The 24,205-nt window shown below is 39.3% G+C and overlaps 1 protein-coding gene across 15 annotated transcripts in view; it reads left to right on the top strand.

Moving 5' to 3' along the window:
• The window catches only part of stard13a (StAR related lipid transfer domain containing 13a), a 684,147-nt gene that overhangs the window by 649,623 nt on the left and 10,319 nt on the right, over positions 1-24,205 (top strand). For 14 of the 15 annotated variants that reach the window (XM_069891632.1, XM_069891628.1, XM_069891627.1 and 11 more), the window contains 7 exons: positions 1,845-3,235; positions 5,301-5,480; positions 8,250-8,409; positions 11,856-12,054; positions 13,795-14,005; positions 16,926-17,040; positions 22,680-22,901. In XM_069891632.1, coding sequence (XP_069747733.1) covers positions 1,845-3,235; positions 5,301-5,480; positions 8,250-8,409; positions 11,856-12,054; positions 13,795-14,005; positions 16,926-17,040; positions 22,680-22,901 — 2,478 coding nt within the window. Of the gene's footprint in view, positions 1-1,844; positions 3,236-5,300; positions 5,481-8,249; positions 8,410-11,855; positions 12,055-13,794; positions 14,006-16,925; positions 17,041-22,679; positions 22,902-24,205 lie in introns of those variants that run through there. The other variant, XM_069891641.1, reaches the window with a different exon arrangement.

The raw sequence follows: 24,205 nt of genomic DNA, 5'->3' as shown, positions 1-24,205 counted from the left end.
ACTTGCACTCCATCCACGTCAATGATGGGGATCTCACAGTGGCCAACCATTTCAGTTCTATGCCCCATTCCTGCCCCAAAATGACTATGGTCTCATGCACTGCCAACCCAGGGCCACCCATAAATTGGAGCAACAACACCTAAATATTCCATCTGGGCACGTACTAACTGGATAGTATCCACATCAGCTGCTCTGCTTTCTGTGAGACCTCTTCCCATTCTCCCTCTCTTCCCTACCCCTCTGTCTCCTTTCCTCCAGCTTTACACCCCTTTCCTCTCCAGTCAGAGAGCTATCCTCCCTCTCCCCCGTTTTCTCTTCTACCCTTATCCATTTCTTACCTCTTGCCTATAGGCCTGTGCTCTTACCTCTGCCGCATCCCCCCCACCCACACTTTATTCCGGCGCCTGCCTATATTTTGCTCACACCATCATGAAGGCCTGAAATGTTGGTTATGTGTCTTTATCTTTGCTATATAAAGTAAGCTGTGTGACCTGCATTGTATTTTCACTACAATCACTGTCTGCAGATTTTAATGTTTTACTCCAGAATATTACATTGATTGGTTTGCACACCATTTCCACTCATTCCCCAGCCTCCTACTTATTCTGAGCAGGACAGGTTCATTGTAAAATATCTACATATCATATTATTTATTGTATTTCTTCAATTTTGTGTTTCTCTACTCCATTGTTAACAAATTTGCACCTTGGTCAAACTGTTATACAGCTAAATGTAAAAGAGGACCAGTGTTGACCAGGGGTTGGATAATCTTTATACCTCTTCCTGTCAAAAGGAAGCTGAAGGAATCTTTTCAAAAAAAGACATGTTCAAGATGTTCTCATTTTCCGATTTGTGAATGGCATGTGCCTTATTATGAATGGTAAATGCTGGTGAATCATCTCAATTTCTTGCAATTTTGCAATGTCTTTTTACCACAAAAAAAATGTCCCAAAGATTTTCACAGGAGAGTTTATTGAATAAAATTTGATATCTGCACACAAGTAGAAATTATAGGGCAGGTAACTAAAATCCAACTCAAAAGATTAGATTTTAATGAGCATAAATAAGCATTGGGGCGACATGGTTAGTGTTCGGTACCGGGGTTCAAATTCCACACTGTCTGTAAGGAGTTGGTATCTTTTCCTCGTGTCTACGCAGCTTTTCCCCAGGTGCTCTGGTTTCCTCCCACCATTCAAAATGTTCTTGGGGTGCATGTTAATTGTGCGTAAATTTGGCGACATAGTCACATGGGCCAAAATGGCCTGTAATTGTGCTGTTTGTCTAAATTTAAAATTAAAATTTAAATCTAAATTTATTGTCAAGCATGGAGAGAAAAATAGAAGCATAACAAGTTTTAGCAAAATAATCTGAGAGATTGTTGCTGAGATAGTTAATGATCCACTAATGGTGGGTTTAGTTGGGTTCAACTGAAGATCAGAGTTAATGACAAAGCATTTAAACTCTGATCCACAATTAGCTTTTATATCTTTTGGAAAAGGAAGCAATCATAAAGATTGCAAAGAGAGACCTGGTTTTTTCTTATTTGGTTTTCTACATGTTCGATATTTTGAATGTCCTGGAATTATATTGGTAGTAATATTCTAAATTGCATTACTTTAAGCATAAAACCCTATAAAACCAAAAGACTATGCAAGTTAATTCATTATTTCATGTTGTTTTGTGAAATAAATTTTTTTTCAATCTCAGCTTCCTGTAAAAACAATGAAAGAAACATCGGAGCGTATGTTTACCTTAGAAAATCGTACAAAAGTAATCAAGGGCTTTTGCTTTTCCTTTAATTGATGGCAAATGTGTTGTCCTTCATAATTTGCATTGTGTTTCAGAGTGAAGATTCCGATGAAGAAGACTTGTGTGCAATTAGTGACAAGTGGACCTTTCAAAGAAGTAGCAAGAGATGGTCGAGATTAGACGCTATAGATGTACTGTTTCCCAAGCAAGATGGCCGCACATCTACAGGAGGCTTGAAACTAAAAAATACAACTAGCAGTGAGAGTGTGCTTACAGATCTGAGTGAACCTGAGGTCTCCTCCATTCACAGTGAAAGTAGTGGAGGAAGTGACAACAGGAGCTTGGCTGGTAGAACTGTTGAAGCAAACAGTGCGACCACAGAACACCCAGAAAGTTCTGTACAGAACTGCAATGAAACCACAGTAATGCGAGACTCCATCCCACTGAATTGTTCATTTCAACAGACAGCAAAAGACATTATGAATTCCACTTTTGGCATGAAAACTGAGAAGAATGCAAGAATGAAGACGAAGAATCTTCTAAAACGAATGGAAACATTAAGACCAAGAACTTCTCATAAGTTAAAGGGATCTATACGATCTGAAGCTTTGGTTATTAGTTTACCTGTCCTGCAACAGGAACCAGAATCACTGAAGACCATGCATTGTGTGGACATTGTCAATGGAAATCTTGATAGTTTAGCAAAGGATTCGACCAAGAGTGGATTTTCATCATCTACTCAGTCAAGTAGTGATAGTCACTCAGAAAACAGTGGTAGTGCGGTAAGTACACCATGCTTAAAATCAAGGAAGAGGCGGTTTGCCAGCAAACGGAGTGGCATGTACCTTGATGATGTAGACATTATGTCAGGGACAACTATGAAGCAAATGGCTGATCACTATCGGCGGAATGAATTTTGTTCCCAGGAAAATCTTGTTGTTCACATTCCAAAGGATCACAAACCAGGAACCTTCCCAAAGGCACTTTCAATTGAAAGCCTTTCCCCTTCAGACAAATGCAGTCCTGTAAACTGGCGGACTGGAAGTATCTCTCTAGGTAATGAGAAGTGCAGCATAACCAAGACCAAGAACTACTGCCCAAGGGGAAGCAGAATCAGTATTTATGACAATGTGCCTGGATCCCATTTATATGCCAGCACTGGAGATTTAATGGACTTGGAAAAAGAAGATATTTTTCCTCATTTGGATGATATTTTGCAACATGTGAATGGATTGCAGCAGATTGTGGACCATTGGTCGAGAAATGTTTTGCCTGAAATGCATGATGAAGACCTCTCAGCCTGTGAGCCACAGTTCAATTCATCCAATCACTTGACATTTGACTTTGAAAGACATTCTATGTCAGAGGGTCAGATTACTCCCAGTGACTTTGATCGAGATGGGCATTCCCTCAATGAGTCTGAAGCTGTGGGAATGAGAGACCGCAGAGATTCAGGAGTAGGTGCATCTTTAACTAGGCCTAGCAGGTTGGTAGCCAACATATGTTCATTTAAACTGGCCTAAGAAATAAACAATATTGATGCAAATAGAAAATAATTCCCAATAAAACCAAAAACAATTAATCCATTGACAATTCGGAAGTGTTATTCTCTGGAAAGAGGCTCTAGCTAAAATGTCACTGGGATGGCCTCCACTGTTTTGCTCTTCTTTTTCCAATGGTAACCTGCGTTATGCTTATACTTCAGCTGAATCTCATCAAAATGATGGAATGCTGAGTGTATCAAAGAGTTTATGGTGAAGCAGCTAATGATTCTCAGTCTATTTAAATTGGCAGAGATCATTTTTCTTAACGAGAAAAAGAATAGCATGTCTCTGGGAAGTGGATGTTAATAGGCTGAAGGTCTATTTTCATTTTGATAATAAACTTTAGATCTGTAGGATTGATGGTAGAATCATCGGTAATGATTGATTGCCTCATTTCTCCGGAGAGTCATTTGTAATATTGATCAAATTCAAACCCTTCAGAAATAGGTAAAACACTGGGTTTCAGTTTAACCAAACTCAAAAGAAGAGAAACCCATGGGCTCGGCTTTGCTGGTGTTGCTCTTCAACTATAAATTTCAATAGAGAATTAAATTGTTTGGAGTGTAAAAAATATTGCACTTAATAACTGGCTTGTTTAGTTAATTTCAGATGGCATATTTTATAGTATTTTCAAGATGTATCTCCCTTGCACAATGAATCATCGATGCCCAAAAATTGGAATTTGGGTACTTTTAGTATTCTAAATGAGTGCTAATGCAACACAGGAAGTCACAAAAAAAATTGTAAAGTTGGGACATTGTTGCTTAAGGAAATTGTTAATATAGCTCACTTTCCTTTAAGTAACATTAAAAATTGCTCAGCACATTTCTCATGCAAAGGCTACACTCTGGACAGGTGGTTGGCACATAATTTGTATGAGGACTCCTGGGAAGTGAAGTCTCTCCAGAGAGAATAAAGAAGGCAGTAGCAAAAGTAGGGTGGCATTGGGTTGGCAATGTATCGTTTTCCTGGGAGTCCTAATCACCCCCAAATATAGAACGATGACCTATAATCCCTGTAATCAGGATCTGCTCTGTAAAGTCCCCACATCCATGGGTCTGTATGCAGACTCCTCATTCTCACAGGTGGCCTGTGCTCAGGGTGATGGCCTTGGAAGTGTTGTAACTGATCCGGACTGCTTGAGGTCTTCCCGACAGGAAGTCAAGAATCCAATTGCAGAGGGAGTTGCATTCAATGGAACTGATTTCAATAAAATAGAATCAAATTGATAATAAAACCCTAACACATTATTTGCTTAACATAGCCAGGTAATTAAAATTTAGGAATGAAATTTTCAGCCTCCTTTATTTCACTTCGTCAGAATATAATTCAGAAATAAAACTGTTAAAAATGAAGAAAACAATGTGCATGTAAATGAAATCTTGAGTAGAAACCTTGAGAAGCAAATCTTTTTGTCAGGTTGACATTTGGAGAGTCCAGAATCTCAACTAATAAGAAATCCATAACCAATAGCAATAAAAGATAGATGACTGCACTTCCCTGTCATTCAAGAGGAGTAATTTCCAAATATTGATTTTTATGCTTGTTCCTTGCAATTTATTTAAGCATTCCTAGAACTATTGGAGAGTGTGGTCTTCTAGATTTTGTACACCTCTCAATCCTCACTTAAGCTGTTGCGCTGCTGATCTAAATCTTCCACTTTCCAATCCAACCAATGGGACAGAGTTCAAGACAAACACATCACATCTGTTTCTGCATACCTGATTTATTTGGAAGTATGTTAGACTGCATCTGGATGAGGAACTCCTAACTACAGTGAAATAGTAGACACTTTAAAAGTTCCTGAATCTGTTATTGTTGCCTGTTGTTTATCTTGTCTAAGCCAAATCTCTGAATTTTACATTGAGTTCTATTGCAGATATAATGACAAAACATTTCATTAACCAATCCTAACTTGCTGCTTCACTACATTGTTAATAGTTAGGCCATTTTATTGAATGCAATGTCTAAATGTCATGCTTTCTCATGTTTGTTTTTTTTTTACAGGCGTCAGAGGTTGCGGTGGCATAGTTTTCAGATTTCTCATCAACTTAGCTTCACTTTAGCTTCACTGCAGATCAGCACCCAGTCGGCAGCACAGCTCAATCTACTGCAAAAGTTTTCCTTGCTTCGCCTCACAGCTATAATGGAGAAATATTCCATGTCCAACAAACATGGCTGGACTTGGTGAGTTATCTGTTGCTTACCCAAAGGAAACAATGAAGTGAGAAACATGGGTTTCCCCAAAACGTACAGAATTGTTCGTGTAAATGGGCAGCATGGATTTTAATGTCTGGAAACTGTTTCTATCCTGTTGTAAACAAATAAATAATAATAGCAGTGGGAAAAATTAAATTTTTATGTTCAACTTCCAGCACCTGAATTTTTGTTGATTTTCATCCTTTACTGAAGCTTTTTTTTAGCTACAATCTTGGCTTCTCCTCAAAGCCCACATTCTACAACACCTTGTGCATGGGGGTGTGTAATATTGACTAACCATAGCTTACTCTGCATTCATGTGAGTGCCAAGTTTGCCAAGATATGTCCATATCTGTAGGAACTGAATTGAAAGCAATCAAACCCAATTTCACTGTGCACATTAAACACAGATGGTTCATAAAATGAAGGAAAGAGAATCATATCTGGGATAGTAACTCAGATCTTAGAAATAAAAGGACAGTGGGCTCACTATTTAATTGTCCCAGGAAAAAAATAAGTGAGATGAAAACTGATTCAAATCAGTAGCATCATGAATATGGAGATGATTTGGGAAAATGAACCGTGATGAAACCAACAAACATGCAGCAGTCATGTAATGACTTGTTTTACTATTCTTCTTTGGCTTGGCTTCGCGGACGAAGATTTATGGAGGGGGTAAAAAGTCCACGTCAGCTGCAGGCTCGTTTGTGGCTGACAAGTCCGATGCGGGACAGGCAGACACGATTGCAGCGGTTGCAGGGGAAAATTGGTTGGTTGGGGTTGGGTGTTGGGTTTTTCCTCCTTTGCCTTTTGTCAGTGAGGTGGGCTCTGCGGTCTTCTTCAAAGGAGGTTGCTGCCCGCCAAACTGTGAGGCGCCAAGATGCACGGTTTGAGGCGTTATCAGCCCACTGGCGGTGGTCAATGTGGCAGGCACCAAGAGATTTCTTTAGGCAGTCCTTGTACCTTTTCTTTGGTGCACCTCTGTCATGGTGGCCAGTGGAGAGCTCGCCATATAACACGATCTTGGGAAGGCGATGGTCCTCCATTCTGGAGACGTGACCCATCCAGCGCAGCTGGATCTTCAGCAGCGTGGACTCGATGCTGTCGACCTCTGCCATCTCGAGTACTTCGACGTTAGGGATGTAAGCGCTCCAATGGATGTTGAGGATGGAGCGGAGACAACGCTGGTGGAAGCGTTCTAGGAGCCGTAGGTGGTGCCGGTAGAATTACGGTATTACGGCAGAAAGAAATGTAGATTGATGTGCATCTGGATCTTGCCTTGATTTAAGATATGAAGTGCACTCCAGTTAAGGAGAAGAAGTTGTTCATCCCTTCAATTTCTATGTGAAAAAATATGATGATGCTTTGAAGGGATATTAAATAATATTTGAATACATTGATCTTAACTACAAACATATGCAGCAATGATCAAATATAACTTTAATTTAAAAAAAAATAGCTTAAAATAATGGAACAATGAAGGGACTTGCTTTCTCTTGATGCTGATGAGGTTGTGAAGAATGTGATAATTATGATGTGTTGGGTTCTCCTAACTGTACTATGGAGCTTAGCCTTGACTCACATGGACTTTATTATTGTACTGGCCTATTTAAATTGAACTGAAGCACAGGACACAAAAATCTTTTGGAGTTCCAGCATCTGCAGTTTTTAACAATTTTTGGACACACGATGTTGTTACATAAACCATTTGTTTTTTTAAAGTAGTAATGATCCAACCAACTGAATAACAATACACGTTACAACCAGAAAACTTAAGTTTAAAAACAATATCCATACATGGTGGTGGTGGTGAGGGCATAGAACTAGGCATTTTAGATGTGGTGTCGAAAATCTGTCATACCCCCAATTTGGAAACCTGGGATTTGTAGATTTTTGTTTGGTGAAGCAGTTAAAGTTACAAAGGACATGTAGCTGTATAGAATTCAGGTACAGATCTGGGATGATTTAATTGAATGGAGGAAAGATTATCCTTCCTCCAATATGAGCAGCCATTTACAGCCTGAGTTGTACCAGTGCAAAAATGGGCTGACGTGTATTTAGAACATGGAACATGGAAATCTACATCACAGTACAGGGCCATCAGCCTACAGTTTTGTGCTGACCTAATAACCTATGCTAACTGCCTCATATTCCCCTACTGTATAACCTTCCATTTTTCTCAATTCCATGTACCTATCTAATAGTTTCTTTAAACATCTTCTTGTACCTCCCTCCACCTCCATTGCCAGCAGTGCAATCCATACCCTCTCCACCCTCTGCTTGCATCTCCCTGGTACTTCCAAGTACCTCAAAACTATGCTCCCTCATGTCAGCCCTGGAAAAAAAACCTCAGTACCTCCCATTATTTTGTAAACCTCTATCAGGTCACCCTTTAACTTTTTTGTAACTATTGTTATTTTGGAAATCAAAAGAATAAGAATAAGTAGCTTGATTTTTTTTAATGATGGCATTCCGGTGCTAACTTACAAAGGAATTTTATGCATTATTATGCACTTTTGATTTGAGCACTTTTAAAGTTCTTTAAGTATCCTTGACCACCACAGTTGGCTACGAAACGCTTTAAACAAATCAAAATTGTGCAGTCATTACATTTAATGGAAGTAACTTCGTTGGACATTGGTTTTGAAAACAACTTCACAGTTATGTACTGTTTTACTGTGTGAACTCTGTGGTGTAAAGGATGTCACATTGGTGCTTTAGGGAAGTCACATCTCCTTGTGCAATGGTTTCTTCCAGGTCTGTGCCAAAATTCATGAAGAGGATGAAAGTGCCTGACTACAAAGACAAGAATGTCTTTGGCGTGCCTTTGATAGTTCATGTACAGAGGACAGGACAACCCCTCCCTCAGAGCATCCAGCAAGCCATGCGCTATCTCAGGAGCCAATGTCTAGATCAGGTATGTGAAAGAATGCACTAAATCAGATTAGATCATATTCCTTTTTGTCATTGACATGATGACTTCCATTAATGATCATATTTTGCTTCTTTCTATACTTTCCCAATTTTAAAGGAGCTGGTTTTTGTACAGTGTCAGTTTTGTTAGAACATGGAACAGTACCGCATAAGAACTGGCTTTCAGCCCAAGTGTCCACCAAACATGATGACCACGTTAAAATAAAACTATGCTGCTTGCATACGATACATATCCTCTATTTCCTACTTACTTGTGTGTCTATCAAGAGGCTTCACGAAACATAAAATTGTAATAGAGTTCAATTTTGTCAAATGTGTTCAGGAAAGCTTCCTTAATCAATGTATAAATATCCAAATAAGAGAGAGTGCAATACTGGGTTTCTTATTAAGGAACAAGACAGAGAAGGTGACGGAAACGTGTCTAAGGGAACACTTTAAATCTAGTGATCCATGCCATTCACTTCAAGATAATTATGGAAAGGGATAGTTCTGGTCCTTAGAGATTCTCAATTGGAGAAATGCCAATTTTGATAGTATCAGAAAGGATCTGGCAAGCGTGAATTGGAACAGGTTGTTTTCTGGCAAAATTGTGCTTGGTAAGTAGGAGACCTTCAAAAGTGAAAATTTGAGAGTTCAGGGTTTGTATGTTCCTGTCAGAATTAAAGGTAAGAAATATTGTTTTATGTTGGGACAGTTTCATTTTAGGTCTTATTGCTGCAATATTCCCCAATAAGAATAATTCTGGGTTCTGTGGAAATTGAAAAATTCCTGTAATTTACTCTCAAAGTTTCCCCAGATCTATGCAAAAGGTTCTTACATTGGAACATGCCCAAGTTGAATGTAGAAAAGTTCCTATCTCCTCTCATTGTGCCTAAAGCATTGATCTAAAATATCTAATTTAAATTTAATATTTGACTGCCAATGCAATCTTAATATTTGTTAAGATTGCATTGGCAATGGTCAGGAAATGTGTAAAAGTTACTTGGAAGTCTGATTCACATCTAGGTATAGTCCATTGGAAAGTGGAAATGCATAGTTCTGTTCCCCTTGAGAAGATTATCTATAATCTAAGAAATAAGTATGACACGTTTTCACAAATATGGCAGCCAGGTGCAAATCTTTAATTTTGTCCCATCTCACCCATGAGATCTACGCTAATACCCCCCTGGTATCTAAGTAAATTTTGAAAATGTGTAACTTGTGGGGTAGACGATGAATTCCCGCTAATCCATGTTTCTTTCTTTCTTTTCCTTTTTCTTTCTATTCTTTTTTCTTTCGTTATCTCTTCATTTCTTTCTTTGGGGCTTATTTCTTCTCTTTGGGGGGGAAATGGAAAATTACAGCCATCATGCATCAAAGATTACTATATTTTACTTTGTATTCAATTTTTTTCTGTTCTTGTTGATACCATGTTTGGCATATAAAATTAAAATAAAATATTCAAAAGAAGGGAATTAAAGGTAAGACTAACAGGTGTAGGGAACCTTTGTTTTCAAGAGATAGTGAAGCCCTAGTTAAGAAGAAGGAGGTACGTACCAGGTGTACGTAACAAGGAACAAACCAGGTTCTTGAGGAGTATAAGAAATGCAAGAAAACACCTAAGAATGAAATTAAGAGGGTTAAAAGAAGGCATGAATTGACTCTGACAGATGAGGTGAAGGAAAACCCAAAGGGCTCCTATAGATTTATTAAGAGCAAAAGGATAGCAAGGAACAACAATGATTCTACAGAAGACAAGAATGGTCATCTATTCATGTAGCCGAAAGAGATGCATTTGCAATTACTAGGGAAATGGCACAGAGTCTACAGAAGTGAGACAGAACTGTATTGAGATCATGGAACCTTTACAGATAACAGAGGAGGTGTCCTTGCTGTCTTGAGGCAGATAACTCCCCAGGGCCCGACAAGGTATTCCTTTGGATCTAGAAGGAGACTAATATAGAAATTGCAGGTATCATCACCATGGGTTTGGAGGAAAGCCAATGTTGTTTCATTGTTTAAGAAAGGTTCTAACGATAATCCTGATAATTTTAGTCTGGTGAACCTGACATCAGTATTAGGAAGCTATCTTGAGATATCAGATATGCAAGTTCTTGGATAGGTAGGGACTGATTAAGGATAAGGAAACATAGCTTTGTACTTTTAAGAGTCCTCTCACTAATTCTGTTTCCCTTACATATAACCCCAAGTGCAACACCTCACATTTGTCTGGATTAAACTCTATCTGCCATTTCATGCTCATATTTTAACTTAACTGTGCCTTGTTCTATTCTTTGATAGCCCTCTTTGCTGCCTACAACTCCATCAATTTTAATGTCATCTACAAATTTACTAAATCACCAATGAAAAAGCAACATATTTAATTGGCACCCAGTTGACCATCACCAGTATACAACAGCTGCCATCGAGTAAATATTACTGTAGGTACTTACCTAAGTTAAAAGCGCCTTCTGAATTCATCACCTCAATCAAGGGCAGCAGATTCATGGGAACATCACCCCTGCAGGTTTCCCCCATATCACTTTCTTGTCATCTGTGTCCTGAACCCTGTCATTGCTGGATTGAAATCCTAGAACACCCTGCCCAAAAGCATCATGGGACCAATTCAAGAAGACGGTTCACTGCCATCTTTTCAAGGTTGATTAGGGATGGGCAATAAATGCCAGCCTTCCCAGTGATATTCTCATCCTAAACTGAATTAATAAGCAAGGCTTGGTATCATTGTTCAGTTGAATTGACTTGAAGTAATGTTATTCACACCCATAGTGAGGACTATATCCACCCTCCATTCACTTAAGAATGTTCTTCAGGTCGAGACTGCGTGTGGGCGCGCAAATTGATTTGGGTCAATCATCATAGCTAAAATATACTGTACAATGTAAGACCCCATGGCCTTTTTTACCTAAACCTCTATATTATAGATACACATGTCTAAATACCATGGTACGCAGGTTTTTTTCAGATAAAATTTAACCATCGAGATAACATGCAAACAAAAGACTGCATGGAATGTGATTTGACGCTGGATGTTGGTGTCTCGTATGCTATCGAGACTAAAAAATAGTTATATAGTACAATCTGCTTTTGTAGTAAATGGACAGAGTATATATTAACATAATAATAATAAAAAGTACACACATATATTTTAAATTTCAATTACATAAATGTAAAGTTAGGTGTATACTCTGTACCATTATATTCAGTTCTCACTTTACACAAAGGTTACTCGTTTTTCTAATTTTGTATCTTGTTTTCATGAATTTCCAGAGAACAGATTCTCCAGGGGGAGAATGTATAATTTAACCACACACGCTGTGGATTTGATAATTAATCATGTGACCTTGTATAATGTATAACTACTGGTCAGTCTTATAGAAGATGAGTAGCACATTTCTTTACCCACTTTCTTGTATGTTCATGTCCTTCTAGGTGGGTCTGTTTAGGAAGTCTGGAGCCAAATCCCGAATTCAGGCACTTCGACAGATGAATGAGACATCGCCAGATAACGTTAGTTATGAAGATCAATGCCCATATGATGTAGCTGATATGCTGAAGCAGTTCTTTCGGGATCTTCCTGATCCTCTCCTGACCAGCAAATTGGGGGAAACCTTCCTTCATATCTATCAATGTAAGTAGCCTATTGTACATTGTGCATTTTGATGAGAGCAATTAATCAAACTTTCCCGCACTTGTTATCTTGTTATTGGAGCTCCCATCTTGTTTCATATTCATATGCAATTGAACCAATATATCTCAAGGAGGCATAGAATAATTGACAATAAAGTAACAAAGCATCAACATTTGTTTGTTGACTAGATTGTGAAAGTTGAATGGCAAAGTTTTCACAAAGAGCAAATCAAATGATTTAGAATAAACCTTTATCCACTTCTGTTCAAATACAAAAAGAACTGAGTGGCCTTAATGATTTATTCCAAATGCATGGATTGTGATTATATCAATGGTTGTATGGATTCATTACTTCAGTTGTTGAAGGGATGATGATTTTTGAAGTTTTTAACTGCAGTCAAGGAATTCAGTGGTACACTGAATAGACTGGACATTTATGGACCACCTGCCACATTTGATTCATGTGTTTTATTCCACATGAGTATCTCTCCACCTAATGTTCAGCAGAACCTACTCCCTCGTGTGTGAGCAAGACTGTGGCACAGCAGTTTTTGCTGGCTTTACACAACTCCAGGACTTCGGCTTTGTCTGGATTTTGGGTGTTGTCTTTGTAGATTTTGCTGACTGTCTAGATTTCCCTTTGTGCTGGAAGGTGAATTGACCATTGTCCTTTGCCTGCAGTATAGGTTTGAGACAAGAGACTGGGGAGAGTTGTTAGACTTGCGAGAGAGAATAGGTGTCCAGGAATGTGAAGAAATGGGTCTGATGGAATTGCTCATGACAGCTGGCATAGATTAGACCTGGTGAATGGTCTCCTCCTATGTTGTAAGAAAAGTGATGATAAATATGCTTATGTGTGCTTATCTGACATCCTCATCCTCATCTAATGGGTAAAACTACAGACTACAATGGTAATTACTAGTTACTACTGAGAATGAAGTGAGAAGTAAAGAAAAACTTGGAAACCCTGAAGGCATCTAATGATCAGGTAAATGTGACTTCCCCAAGAAAGATGAGATGAAATAGTAGAAGCAGAGAATGCAGAGAGAGAAAAAGGAAAGGGGCGGGGGGGGGGTGGGGGGGTGGAGGGGGGGGAATTGACTTTACAGGATGATATAGATGTACTCTTCTTTCCAGCCTAACATTTACATTAGCATGGACAGATATGGGAATCCAGTCAGTGAAGTAGTAAAACTGGTTGAGAAGCAAAGTTAACCAATGTGAGTGGCTAAGTAATGTTGAGTTTAATTTGAATAGTTTCCTTTGAACATGTTTTCCCCAGCCTCTGAAACTGTTCACTGATTAGGTCTGTGGTATTTCTCTTGAACAGTGTAGTGAAATTTTATGCCATTATCTCTACTTTCACCATGTAAAGGCCTCCGTCTAACTCAGCGTTCCGTGAGAAAAACCTTCTGTAGTTCTCAATCCTGATTTCCAAACTTAAAAAAAAAGTGCTGTCTGTCTTAATTTACACTATTATCCAGATACGATTGAGGTAGGCCTTTCATTTTATTAATGGAACAGGGAGATAATATATTTGCAGCTATTGAAGTGGTAGCAGGGGATTCATAAATAATCAAACATCTATCGAATTAATGTATTGAATTAATGTAAACCTTTCATGAAGGGCTAACTCCAGATTTAGAAAGATGAGCACATGTAATAGTGTGCCCTAGAATAGATAGTAATTTCTGATTTCTGAAGTGTTTTCTAACAATGACCGTTGGCCTCTGATGTGCAGATGTTCCCAAAGAGCAGCGCCTGCAGGCTGTGCAGGCAGCCAGCATGCTGATGTCAGATGAAAATCGTGAGGTCCTGCAAACACTTCTTTGTTTCCTCAGTGACGTGACTTCCGTAACAGAGAATCAAATGACTGCCATGAATCTTGCTGTCTGCCTTGCACCTTCCCTCTTCCACCTGAATTTAATTAAGAAAGGATCCTCCTCACCAAGGTAGGTCTCTTGCTTTCTCGATACAAGTAAAACCTGAATTGAGGCATCCTGCTGTTTTTGGGGCATAGTAATTTTTTTAAAAGGTTTAGTAACAGCATTTGAAAACATGGGGGCATGGATGTTCTTTCACACAGTGCAGTGTGTTTTGATGCCAATTGCATTACAATCATTAAACATGCGTGTGTCTCCAGCATAGACAGACCTTAAACAGGCATTGAAACTTGAACAATGCATGAGCCCTCCAGTAATTAAGTCCTCAAAGATGTTTACTCCCATCCTCCATATTTTTGCGGAAACTGCCAAAATGTTTGGCCTGGAAGTCAGCCTGAAGAAAACTGAGGTCCTCCATCAGCCAGCTCCCCACCATGACCACCAGCCCCCCCACATCTCCATCGGGCACACTGAACTCAAAACGGTCAACCAGTTTACCTACCTCGGCTGCACCATTTCATCTGATGCAAGGATTGACAAAGAGATAGACAACAGACTCGCCAAGGCAAATAGCGCTTTTGGAAGACTACACAAAAGAGTCTGGAAAAACACCACCTGAAGAAACACACAAAGATCAGCGTGTACAGAACCGTTGTCATACCCACGCTCCTGTTCGGCTCTGAATCATGGGTCCTCTACCGGCATCACCTACGGCTTCCATCAGCACTGTCTCCGCTCCATCCTCAACATTCATTGGAATGACTTCATCACCAACATCGAAGGACTCGAGCTGGCAGAGTCCGCAAGCATCGAATCCATGCTGCTGAAGACCCAACTGCGCTGGGTAGGTAACGTCTCCAGAATGGAGGACCATCGCCTTCCCAAGATCGTGTTCCATGGCGAGCTCTCCACTGGCCACCGAGACAGAGGTGCACCAAAGAAGAGGTGCAAGGACTGCCTAAAGAAATCTCTTGGTGCCTGCCACATTGACCACCGCCAGTGGGCTGATATTGCCTCCAACCGTGCATCTTGACGCCTCACAGTTCGGCGGGCAGCAACCTCCTTTGAAGAAGACCGCAGAGCCCACCTCACTGACAAAAGACAAAGGAGGAAAAACCCAACACCCAACCCCAACCAACCAATTTTCCCCTGCAACCGCTGCAACCGTGTCTGCCTGTCCCGCATCAGACTTGTCAGTCACCAACGAGCCTGCAGCAGACGTGGACATACCCCTCCATAAATCTTCGTCCACGAAGCCAAGCCAAAGAAGAATATACTATCAACCAATCAGAGGTTTAACTTTTGCCCATCAATCACGCATCAATCCCCAACATTATACTTTCATGACTTTTGATTGGAACTGTTGTGCAATGGCAATGCTAGTAGAAGAAAGAACTTATTACCTACATATCACATATTGGTGGTTTCTTCGCAAATATTTCTAGGTCATGTGGTTAATAAAAGGACTTTATTCAATTAACATGGAAGTAAACCATCCAAAACTCTGACTCAATTTTAATAATACTATAAATACTAAATCCATGTTTATTTTTCCTATCAGATAGCAAAAGCCTCATCTGATTTGAACTGTGATAATATATGGCAGCCATCTCAACAGGAGCCATACACCGCCCCTGGGAGCCACAGCATATTTCAGGGGGGGGGGGGCAGGGCACAGAATGAAATATGGCCAAAATATGGATGCAAATGCCTCGTGTGCACTGTGTGGCTGTAGTTCTGATAAAGTGAGCCAAACAAATTGCAGAGATTTGTTTTACATTTAAATTTAGACATACTGCATGGTAACAGACCAGACCTTTGGACCCTCGAGTCCGTGCCACTCAATTGACCCACCACCTGGTACATTTTTGAAGGGTGGGAGGAAACCGGAGCACCCAAAGGTAACCCACACAAACATGGGAAGAGCATACAAACTCCTTACAGCTACACTTATTATTTGGGAATGATCATTTTCACCTTAGCAGTTACCTGTGGCAAAGCGTTCCTGCTCCAGTAATTCACTCTGGAATCCCCTCATGTTATTTCTCAGTGTTCTCCTGCTGTAGTCACGCATTAAAAACTCTCAATCCCAAATCTTCAAACTAGTCTTCTCCTTTTAAGATCATGTGAACTGGCTTGAGCAATTGATTTGTAATGGTCAATCTGGGTCTTTCAATTCCCAAAAGTCAGTATCAGGTTGTTCACAAGATAAACTAAATAAAACATAAACTTAGCACCTAAAAGCTAAGCCAACAGTTAACTTATTTATTGATGTTTTACATTGATTACATGTGATGATTAGTTTGATAGTTACAGATTTATCACCAATGTACATAGTGTATAGAGTTACTGTATCTAGACTGTGCTTACAGCGATTGGCTGAGAGCTAAGCCCCGGCTATTGTCTGGGCCTTAAAGGGTTGTGTCCCTAGCCAGGTCGGATCATTCCGGACTGGTCGGCCACCTGTGAAGAGCTCCTGTCTTTTGCTAATAAAAGCCTTGGTTTGGATCAACAAGTCTTTGGTTCTTTCCACGAGCTCTACAATTAGATATTCAGTGAGCTATGTATATTCTCTGAGTAAAACAGCAAAATTATATAGATGCATGCAATGTGTTATAACAAATCGTAGTTTAGAATTTTCATGCAATTTGGAGGTTAGAACTGAATTTTGCAATTTTCTTGGGAGGTTTTACCTGTTAATCCCTTCAGAGCAAACAAATAGGTTGGAGGAAGATACTTATCAAAGTAAATTAACACACAAATCTGTTGGAATTACTAGCCTTGAATTAGAATCTTTTAAATTTATTTTATGGCCTGTGATATAAAACAGCATTGTTGCCTTCATGTATTGAAAAAGTTTAAGTAGTGTCTGTCATCACAAATTATTCTAAGCAGTTAACTAATGAGTATTTCTTAGCAGTGACTTATCAAGTGGAAAACAGAAATGTTTAATGGGCAAACAATATTAATCCATGTTTAATTGTAACAGGGTACTGCATCGCAAGTATGCATCAGGAAAACCTGATCAGAAAGATTTAAATGAAAATTTGGCAGCAACTCAAGGGTTGGCCCAGATGATCACAGAGTGCAACAAAATTTTCCAGGTGAGCGCTGCTTTGAATACCTGAAACGAAGAATTTTTAATCTGCGGCAATTTCAGGAATGTATTTCAATAATTTTTTTTACCACTATTGCATGACCTCCATAATTCACACAAAAAAATGATAAGGTATACAATGTTGCAAGTATTCATGACTATATAGAAATCTTTAGCTGTTGCCTGATCTCAGCCAATGACGTTGAGCTCTTTGAGGTGGTAATTGTTACGGTGGGTGGAGACAATGCAAGGGTTTTTTTAAATATTCGTTAACAAGATATTATGAAGAAAACTAGAAAATGTTATGTAATTTGTGGGAGCATAGCAAGTAGAAATGTAAATGGATGGAGATTGAAGGGCTTTGGTGCTCAGAGGGCCTTGGTGTCCTCTTACACAAATCACTGAATGCTATTATGCAAGTTCAATAAGTGATTAAGAAAGTCATTGATATATTACTAGTGGATGTGAATACAGAGATAAAACCATCTTGCTGAAATGAAATAAACCTTTGGTGAAACAGTATCTGAAATATTGTGAATAAATCTGATATCCCTACCTAAAGAAGGATAAAACCTGCAATAAAGGAGAGTCAAGGCAAGGTTAATCAAAATACAATAAGAAGCTTTGTTTTGTGTGCTGCCCAAGAAATCCAGCTCCTACAGCCAGGCGCACAATAATTAATAGATAAATAGACAGCGGGGACTGTAACAGATGTGAAATAGTGCAGGATATGGAAGAAAGTACAAAATAATAGTGTAGGGAATAAAGAAAAGTATAGTTATAAAACACATAATCTTTTGCCAGTGAGATCCACACGAGACTCTGATAACAGTTGGAAAGAAACTGTCCTTGAACGTGATACTTGTGTTCTCAAGCACATGTAACTTCTGTCCAATTGAAAGAGGAAAGAAGAGAGTATGGCCTGAGTGGGACGATTCCTTTAATATTTTAGCAGCTCTCCCAAGACAGCAAGAGGTATAGATGGAGTCAATGGAGAGGAGGTTGTTTTAAGTGATACCCTAAATTGTGTTTACGACTCTGCTATTTATGTGGTCTCGGGAAGAGCAGTTCCTTTTTAAGGCCATGGTGCATCCAAATATGAGACTTTCTATGGTGCACCTTTAAAAGTTGGTAAGCACCTCATGGACATGCCGATTTTTATCAGGCTTCCAAAGATCTGTACAGGAGGAGCAGGTATGACTTGCAGAAAGCTATCTCCTGGGCAAAGTGGAGATCCCGAATTAAAATGGAAGCAACAATGGACACCCGATGGCTGTGGCAATGCCTAACTGCCATAACCTGTTACAAAACCAAATCTGGTAAAGTAGCAGATGGCAAAGCTTCTCTCCCAGAGGAATTCAATGCCTTTTATACCCGAGTTGATGACAGTACAGCTGTTACAGAATATGTTAGAACAGTTATGGCTAAACTATGTATTTAAAAGGGATAGATTGTGGGGGTTTAGATTAGGTTAAACTTCACAAACAGAGTTACACTTCACAAAAGACACCTAATTTAAAATGCAAAAGCTTTGCTGAAGTGAGACATTGTGTCACCAGTGACTTTGCAGAGAAGAAATTCACAAGGAGGTGCAAATGAAACAACATCCAGGCAGAGGCTGATATGATCTTTTGAAAATTGGGTTTGGAGCCTTGTGAGCCAGTCATTTGGTTTTTACAAGCAGAGAGAGGAACAAACAAGCAAGTGATTTCAATGTTGGAGAGAGAGAGAGAGAGAGAAGTCAGTTCTACAGTAGCATTTGAGGCTGCAAAATTGCAATCTGGCAGGCTTGTTGAAAACCCCATTTTAAAGACAGGCTGTGAGTTCTGAGTTCAGCCTGTTCAAAACCCGTGTAGCCCTTACAAGAGGAAATAGCTGGCTAGAGTGTTTCTCCTGAAATAAGGGAAACAAGAGGTGACCTGGAAGAAGAGGTTATCATTTGGAAAACCCATGATGGGGCAAGTTTCTTCAGCAAGACACTGAAGTGATTGATTGGAGGAAATCAGTTTGTGTGTGTCCAACAAGCAACAAATCTTTCTCTGAAACCTCCCTGAGTGGTAACCATTTAACTTTAAGCACCAGAGCCTGGTGGAAATTATAAATGTTGAATTCTGTGCACAATATGAGAATTGCCTGATACCGGTGAACTTGGAGAAGTGAAAAGTGAATGATTGGACAGTGAATCAGAGAACTTTTCTGAACATATACACATTGCATACACATGCGCATAGAATTGGGAGGGGTTAAGTTAGGTTAAGTTAATAGTAATAAGTTAAAGTTTGATCCTGTTATTATGTTTAAAGAAAATTAAAAGCAATTTTTGTTTAAAGAACCATTGTTGGTGAATTTCTATTGCTGCTGGATTTTGGAGTCCTCTGGGGTCGTAACACAGCAAGGATCCACCCCTCCACATCCCCACATCCCCTGATGATCCCATCCTGTCCATATCTGAGGATAACATGCAAGCTACCTTCAGGAGAGTGAATCCAAGGAAAGCATCTGGCCAGACAGAGTACCTAGCCGAGTATTAAAAATCTGTGCTGACAAACTTATTCACAGATATCTTCCAATATCTTTCTCCAGCTGGTTGTGGTTCCAGCCTGTTTGAAACAGACGTCAATCATACCCATGAAGAGTGTGGTAACCTGCCTTAATGACTATTGACCTATAGCACTTACATCAGCAATGATGAAGTGTTTTGAAAGGCTGGTGATGAAGCGTATCAGCTCTTATACGAGCAGCAACGTGAATCTGTTCCAATTTGCCTATTGTTACAATAGATCTATGGTGGATGCCATCTCACTGGCTCTCCACAAAGCCCTGGAACACCTGGGCAACAAAGATACATACATCAGGATGCTTTTTATTGACTATAGTTTGGCATTTAACACTATCATCCCTTCAAAACTGATCAGCAAACTCTAAGACCTGGGAGTTATCATCCCATTGTGTAATTGGATCATGGATTTCCACATCTCTAGACCACAATCAGTGAGGATTGGTAAGATCTTCTCCTCCACAATCTCCATCAGTACCAGAGCACCACAGGGCTATGTTCTTACTCCCCTGCTCTACTCACTTTACACCCACGACTGTGTGGCTCAGTATGACAATAACACCATCTACAAATTTGCTGACGATACCATGGTAGTGGGTTGTATAAAGGAAGGGGTTGCAGGATGGAGATTGAAAACTTGGCTGAATGGTGCACCAACAACAACCTTGCACTCAATGTCACTAAAACTAAGGAGCTGATTGTTGACTTCAGGAAAGGAAAGCGAGAAGTATACAATCCAGTGATCATTGAGAGATCAGAAGTGGAGAGAGTGAGCAAAATTTTAAGTTCTTTGGGGTCACTACCTCAGAGAATCTTTCCTGGACACAACACTCTAATGGCATCATGAAGAAAGCACATCAGCGCCTCTACTTCCTCAGGCGTTTGCAGAGGCTTGGAGGGAATACTGCCGTCGGAGGGCAGCTGCAATCAACAAAGACCCACAACACCCAGCACAATGTCTGTTCTCACTGCTACCATCAGGAAAGAGTTATAGGTGCCATAAGACTCACACCACCAGGTTCAGGAACAGCTGCTACCCCTCCACCATCAGACTCCTCATCAACAAACTCATTTAAAGACTCTTGTGCACTTAATTGATTTTTTTTCTCTGTCTCTATTACACAGTCAGTTTGTTTACATTCGTCTATTACAGTTCTTTGTTTACATGTTAATGCTGTGTACAGATTTTTTTTGCACTAACAATTAGTGGTAATTCTGCCACACCACTGGAAAAAGACTCTTGGGATTGTATGTGATGTCATGTATAACCCTGAAAATAAATTTGAAACGTGAAAACTGAAAAATCTGAAGAAAGTAGCATCTCTTGTGTTCTTTCTTGGTTAGACCAGAACAAATTGTTGGCAATATCTCTCCCTAAGAACTTAAAACTTTCCACCATCTCAAACTGAGCACTATTGATATATTCTAGGATGTGTACATCTATCTGGTTCCTGAACTCACTAACAGCTCCTTGATTTTAGCAATGATGAGAGCTGATCTCATTTAAGCATGAATGTTTTTTTGAATATTTTATTTTTAGTTTTCATGGACTAATATCAATTAAAAAATACAATACAATCTTTTCCAACATCAGTATATCATCCAGAGTCCATTTTATCCCCTCTCCACTCCTTTCCCACCCCCTTTCTCTGATACAACTAAGAATAAAGTAATATAAATTATATAGATATGGAAAACCCAAATACCAGTGGGGTCAATGACCCCTACAGAAACCTAGGACAGCGAAAAAAATCCAAACTAACCGAATAACCAAAGGTAAGGAATAAAAAGAAAAAAAATGACTAAAAGAGCACGCCATCTGCGCCTTGTCCCATTTCCTCTTTGGGACAGATTGTTTCATTACCCTTATTCCGGAGGGGGATAGTCATATCCACAGACCAATATATAAGGTTACCACACTCTACGAATGTGTCATGTTTCTTCCTTAAATTATACGTGATTTTCTCTAGTGGAATGAAACTCTGCATTTCCATATACAATCGTGTAATATTTAGGTGGGAGTAGAACTTCCACGTAACCACTATACATTTCCTGGACTCTGCCAAGGCAACCTTCACAAAGTGAATTTGGTACTTGAACAGTTTAAAACACACGTCCTTGATGTTCCCCAGAAGGTACAATTCTGGATCTTTTGGAAAATTCACCTTTGTCATTTTTTTCAGAATGTCCCCCAGGTCCTCCCAGAAGGATCTTACCTTGGAACACAGCCATGTTGAATGGATAAAGGTTCCAATCCCCACACCACACCTAAAGCACATTTCTGAGATTTCTGGTTTAGATTAATGTAGTTTTTTGTGCTGTGAGGTACAGTTGATGCAGGAAATTGTATTGCACCAACCTGTATCTGGCAGTAATAGCAATTGTCATGCTGTCCAGACACAGATATGACCAGCACTACTTGTGGATTGTTGTGCCCAAGTACGACCCCAACCTTTCCCTCGACCTTTGTAAGCCTGGCTTCGGGCCCTCGCTTTAGAATATAAAATATATCATAGAAATAAACTTATGCACATTCCCCCTTCGAATTAGAATCTCCATGTCACTGCACATCGGCAGGTTCATAGATGGTTCCAGTTTGTCCCTCAAAAAAGATCTTTGTTGCATTTAGCAGAAGAATATTCTATGAGACAAATCATATTTATTCCTCAATTGCTCGAATGACATGAGCTGCCCTCACTTGTAACAACCCTTGATACACTGATCCCTTTCTGGCACCAGAAGTCCAAGATCAAACTGCCAGAGTCATGGGTATTAAGTTGTTTTCGGTCAAGGGCATTTTGGGAGATATCCAATGCATTGAGTTATTCTATGCCACATATGAAGTACTATATGCTTTAATGTGGGGTTATCCATTTTCTTTGAGATTAATTTAGAGTCCTATTTATATTTAAACTTCCCTGCTACCTTTTCACCTACTGCATGTAGTCCGATTTGTGCCCAGGAAGTGGTGGGGGGGGGCGTCCTCTTAACATGCAACTTTTGACAGTGATTCCATTATATTATTTATTCTTGTGAGTGGAAAAATTATCATTATTTTTTTCATCCAATTATCAATCTCATTGGAATAGATCCCACAAGACATGATGACACAATCACGAAACTCCTACATTGAAGCTGATGCCCACCCCTTGACACTGGAGGAACTCGGGAAGCAACTCGAAGACGAGGGAGCAAACTATCAGACATACCTGGAGAATCTCATCCAGAACCTTCAGAAGGAAGCCAGGGAGAAGTTTAAGGGCTGGGTTTCATGTCCGTGCCCTGATAATATTGAACTTGCTTATAAAAAGGTATATTTGCACATCAACTCTTCATATGCATTTCAACATTTTTGTAATTGAATAAACCCTGTATTCATTAGCTACTACATAATAACCCTATATAATTCAGGTTGAACTGTTCCATTTAAAGAGACACCATTCATTATTTATTTATTTTATCTATTCTATCTATTGTGTTTTCACTGCCAAATAAATGATATTTTTATCTAGCAATATTCAAAAAATTAGAAATGTTAAATCACTGTTAGTAAAAGACAGTTGCAAGAGCAAATAAAATACTCTAGTGATGTGGGGGTTAGCTATGCATTAACTGCTCTGGTGATTCTCTACAGAAGTATTGACCAAACTGTGGTCATTATTGACCCAGCAAAGGCAAATATTACTGATGTAATAAACAAGTAATATATAAAAGAAGGCTGTAAGTTTGATGACAAAAATTTTAAAACTAACAGAGTTTTCCTCCGAAAATTAAATCCTGTTGGTGATGAGCCCAGCAGCTTCCCCCCGCCCCCCCCCCCCCCCACATTGTTACTATTGGTCAGTGTATTTGTTATCAGTTATCCGCAGTAAGTGAAAGAATACCTCAGGGTCTGTGGATGAACAAAGGTTGAGAACCATTGCTCAATAAGATCAGGCACAGTGTGAGGGAGAGATACTGCATTCAATCAGCACCATTTCCTCACAGTCTATTTAAAAAAAACCTTGAGACTAGATTACACATGTCCTCATTAGTCATGGGCAATCACTGGTAAAGGAAATGTAATTAGATGTGTATAAATGCTATAAAAATGAACATTTGAGTACATCAACAATTATTGATAAGCTACAAATCAGGACTTGTAGAGAGAATAGAAATAATACTGCTAGGTACAGATTCTTCATCAAAAGTGTGAGGAGGAGAAGTTTTTTTAAAATTAATGATACTGTGAAGGAAATCATGGGACCAGTGCTCATCTATCATTTTGCCTGCAGTTCTACTTTGCTGTTTTTTTGGCACGCTAAGAAATTTCTTTCTTCATTGAATATGAGTTGAAATAACAGTGGAAAAAGTGGGTTAGTAGATATTCCCTAAATGATATTAAAATTGCAGATTAATAAATTTTCAACAACTTTTATGAAAAGGAGAAACTGAAAATTAGGTCAGTTATCATCTGTAAGAAGGACGGGGCATATTTGGGAGTGACTGCTGTACTAGTGGATATATCATATATCAATCTTTTCACAACAGATTCGACGATCCGATTTCCAAAATTTATCACTTGTATTTCTCCTGTCGGGGCTGAACTTGTTTTGAGATAATGCATTATTGAGAT

The sequence above is a fragment of the Narcine bancroftii genome, chromosome 7 (genome assembly GCF_036971445.1).
Source record: "Narcine bancroftii isolate sNarBan1 chromosome 7, sNarBan1.hap1, whole genome shotgun sequence".
In the NCBI taxonomy this organism is placed as follows: Eukaryota; Metazoa; Chordata; class Chondrichthyes; order Torpediniformes; family Narcinidae; genus Narcine; species Narcine bancroftii.
The sequence above is the reverse complement of the archived record's forward strand: the minus strand, read 5'-3'. Positions and strand labels throughout refer to the sequence as shown.